Raw genomic sequence first — 3,341 nt, forward strand, 5'->3', positions numbered from 1 at the left:
GCTGGGCCCCGGCCCCGGGGGGCAGGGGAGCGGGGCACCTCCCGGGGCGCGGGGCTTAGAGCCGTTGGGGGGCTCCCTAGTGCGTGGCTGCGGTGGGGCTTTGCACCCAGCCGTGCGTGTGGGTGTCTTCTAACGAGGGGAGGGGGGGTGGGATTTGCCAAGCTGACAAGGACTCCTTAAGGAGGATGTTCGGCAACAGCACCTCTCTCATGTTGTACTGACTTGGGACCCTTTGGTGGCAGGGGTGATGGTGCATCCCTGATGGAGGGTGGGGGGGGCACTGGAAGTAGACTTAGGGGATGTTTTTGTTGACTAAACAGAACATAGCCGGGGGGAGGAGCTTGCAGTGAGCGGGAGATGTCACCTGTGAAGGCTTTTTATACACTGAGCTTGTTTTAAGTTGCTGAGCTGAGTGGAGTTGAATTGGCCTGGTGCTGTGCTTTAAAAGCACGAAGCCTAGTCTCAGAAAAGTCTGAGAGGCTCATGGCTGGGTGGGCGGGGATCTTTGTATTACAAGTGTTTTGCGAATTCAAATGTATGTTGTTTTTTTTAAACTTGTTGCATGTTCAATTCAAACTTTTTAACAAGTCCTTGATGTTTCAATTTAAAAGTGACCAGTGGGGCTGAGGCTGTGTCCACTGAGGCTAAGATGACTGCCTTTCCTGATTGGCCATGGCTTTTCCATACATTGTGTGACCCTTGCCCTATGACCCTTTGGCTGACCTTACCGGAAGCCATGACGACAGCAGCCTTTTGCCATTAGACGCAGGGTGATGGTGAGGATTCCAAGGGTTAGACAAAACTGGTTAAACTGAACTAGGTGACTGTTAACCTTGCGTGTTTTGTGGCCAAACCACCACCAAAAACCTCATACTGTGATGTAAGTACTTAGTGTAATTAGTAACGTTTTTGTAAAATGTAGAAATGCATGTAATCAGTTAAGTTTTATATTTTACAATGTTCTGTAAAATAAAACTTAGCAAGGTAAATCTAATAAAGGAGCAGTCACTCTAACAGATCTTAGGAGCACAGACTTGTAGGATTTTAGTCTATTTGATTTGCCATTAATATAGATTATGGCAAAATTGCAACTTTGTTGGAGGCTTAGAAAGATAAAAGTCCTACTCCAGTAAATGTAATCTGTATTTAACTAACTTTTTCAGAACGTTTTGCTTTCTTCACACTATGAGAGAGTCTGACTTGTTTTCTTTGCACAATAAAGGTGGATATAGCAGTCGCAGACAATCGGGAAGAGATAAATATGGACCACCTGTGCGTACAGAGTACAGACTGATTGTTGAAAACCTTTCCAGTCGCTGTAGTTGGCAGGATTTGAAAGTACGTATTAATGTGACAATGTTAGTCTAGCTTCCTGCTCGGTCCCAATACTTCCATTTTATTGTGAATGTTCATGATTTGGGAAAGCCATTTGGAACTTATTCATGTATGCCTGTTGACACTGTTGGTGAGTTTTATCTCTGTTTAGGCATGTTACATTCCAGAAGCATGAAATGCTTATGTAACTCTTCATCTGTTCTCTGAAGGATTTCATGAGGCAAGCTGGTGAGGTAACCTATGCAGATGCTCACAAAGAACGCACAAATGAAGGGGTAATAGAATTTCGGTCTTACTCCGATATGAAGCGTGCCCTGGACAAATTGGATGGCACAGAGATAAATGGCAGGAAGATAAGGCTGGTTGAGGACAAGCCACGTTCAAGCCATAGGCGATCTTACTCTGGCAGCCGGTCAAGGTAACCTTTTGCTATAAAGATCAAATCAAATGTTTCAAAAGTCTCCTGCTAGCAGTAGAAGAGTCTGTTATACTTGGTCTTAACTCGAGAGAGTAATCATTTCCTTTAATTAGATTACAACTTACAGATAAGTTGATTGTTAGGATGTGTAGGGGAAAAACTTTCTATGATAAAACATTACATAAGTGATCAGGTGCATATCAGGAAAGACAGTTTACCTTTTGAAACATCATAAATAGTTCAGTGTCAGATGGCATTCTTACTGTATGTTGATTGGTGACTTGCCTGCCTTTGTGTGTGCCCCCTCCCCCCCCAGAAATTGTTGTGAAATTCTCAACATGCATAGATGTTCACAAGGTTACTTTGAAACATTGCCAGGTCACGCTCTAGAAGAAGGTCGCGAAGCAGAAGTCGCAGGAGCAGGAGTAGCCGCAGCCGATCCCGTAGTGTCTCTAAAAGCCGGTCACGGTGAGTAATGTACATTATTTATTGGCTATTTCTGTTAAATTAGAAATTGTGACCCTTCCCTGGTAACTGTGGCTGTATATAAAACTGACATGAGTAATTTTTTTCAGTTGCTATAAAATATTTTGTTCTCTTAAGATCTAAATCCAGGTCACGGAGCAAAGATCGTTCACGTTCCAGATCTAAAAGCAGGAAGTCAAGATCAAAGAGCAAATCTAAACCTAAGTCTGACCGGGGTTCCCGCTCCCGCAGCAGATCCAAGGCAAAATCTGAGAAGTCTCGCAGCAGGTCTAGGTCCATGTCTCGCTCTCCCAAAGAAAATGGTAAAGGAGATGCTAAGTCTAAATCCAGATCAAGGAGTAGGTCTCGTTCCAACTCACCACAGCAGCAAGCCTCTGCCAAAGCTCGTTCAGAGTCACCATCCAAAAGAGCTGCATCAAGGTCCCACTCCAGATCTCATTCAAAGTCTCGCTCACGATCAAGATCTAGTTCAGGAGATTAAGACTAGAACTCTCCTCTTACTTTGCACACTATTATGGAACGTTTTACTACTTGCCAGGCCATTAGTCTTTTATGTTAGTCCTTCAGAAGTTGGTTTCTTCTTTTGCAGAAAGGAATGGCCTGAGAACCAAGTAATGAGGCATAAAGGTTTGATTTGTATCTAAATTTGGTGAAAGGATGAGATGGTGTGGAAATGGTGGTAAGAGCAGAAAGAGAGTCCCCTTTTTCTAGGAAAATAAAGTTAAACTTTTGATTTTTAGCATTTCAGCAGACATAATTTGACTGCTGTTAAGACAAAAGTGGGTTTTATATTAAAATAAACTCTTGAGCATAAGACGCTTAAATTCAGGCTTTTTTTGAGAACATCTCCCCCCCGCCCCCCTTTAATTTTTCACTGTTTTAAAATTACGGACCTTAGTAACATAAAAGGTTACGTCTTGCTATCAAAGGCACAAAAGCATTGTTGAACAGGTCAGCGTAGATGCCTTGGCTATTTCAGTTTTTGGAAGCAAAGTGGGAACTATATATACAGTTAATATATATATATATATTAACTAGGCAAATTTCAGACCAGCAATAAACTCAAGTTGGAAGCACTTGTGCTGTATCTTAACTTGCCAAA

The 3,341-nt window shown here is 42.7% G+C and overlaps 1 protein-coding gene across 1 annotated transcript in view; it reads left to right on the plus strand.

Moving 5' to 3' along the window:
* SRSF6 (serine and arginine rich splicing factor 6) overlaps nt 1-3,315 on the plus strand; it is a 24,294-nt gene extending 20,979 nt beyond the window's left edge. The window contains exons 3-6 of the mRNA XM_019539815.1: nt 1,223-1,338; nt 1,545-1,753; nt 2,132-2,221; nt 2,357-3,315. Of these exons, the coding sequence (XP_019395360.1) occupies nt 1,223-1,338; nt 1,545-1,753; nt 2,132-2,221; nt 2,357-2,720 (779 nt within the window). The 3' untranslated portion in view covers nt 2,721-3,315. The remainder of the gene's footprint in view (nt 1-1,222; nt 1,339-1,544; nt 1,754-2,131; nt 2,222-2,356) is intronic.
* Nucleotides 3,316-3,341: the final 26 nt, after the last annotated feature.

Source organism: Crocodylus porosus, unplaced genomic scaffold (assembly GCF_001723895.1).
Source record: "Crocodylus porosus isolate Cpor-Errol unplaced genomic scaffold, CroPor_comp1, whole genome shotgun sequence".
In the NCBI taxonomy this organism is placed as follows: Eukaryota; Metazoa; Chordata; order Crocodylia; family Crocodylidae; genus Crocodylus; species Crocodylus porosus.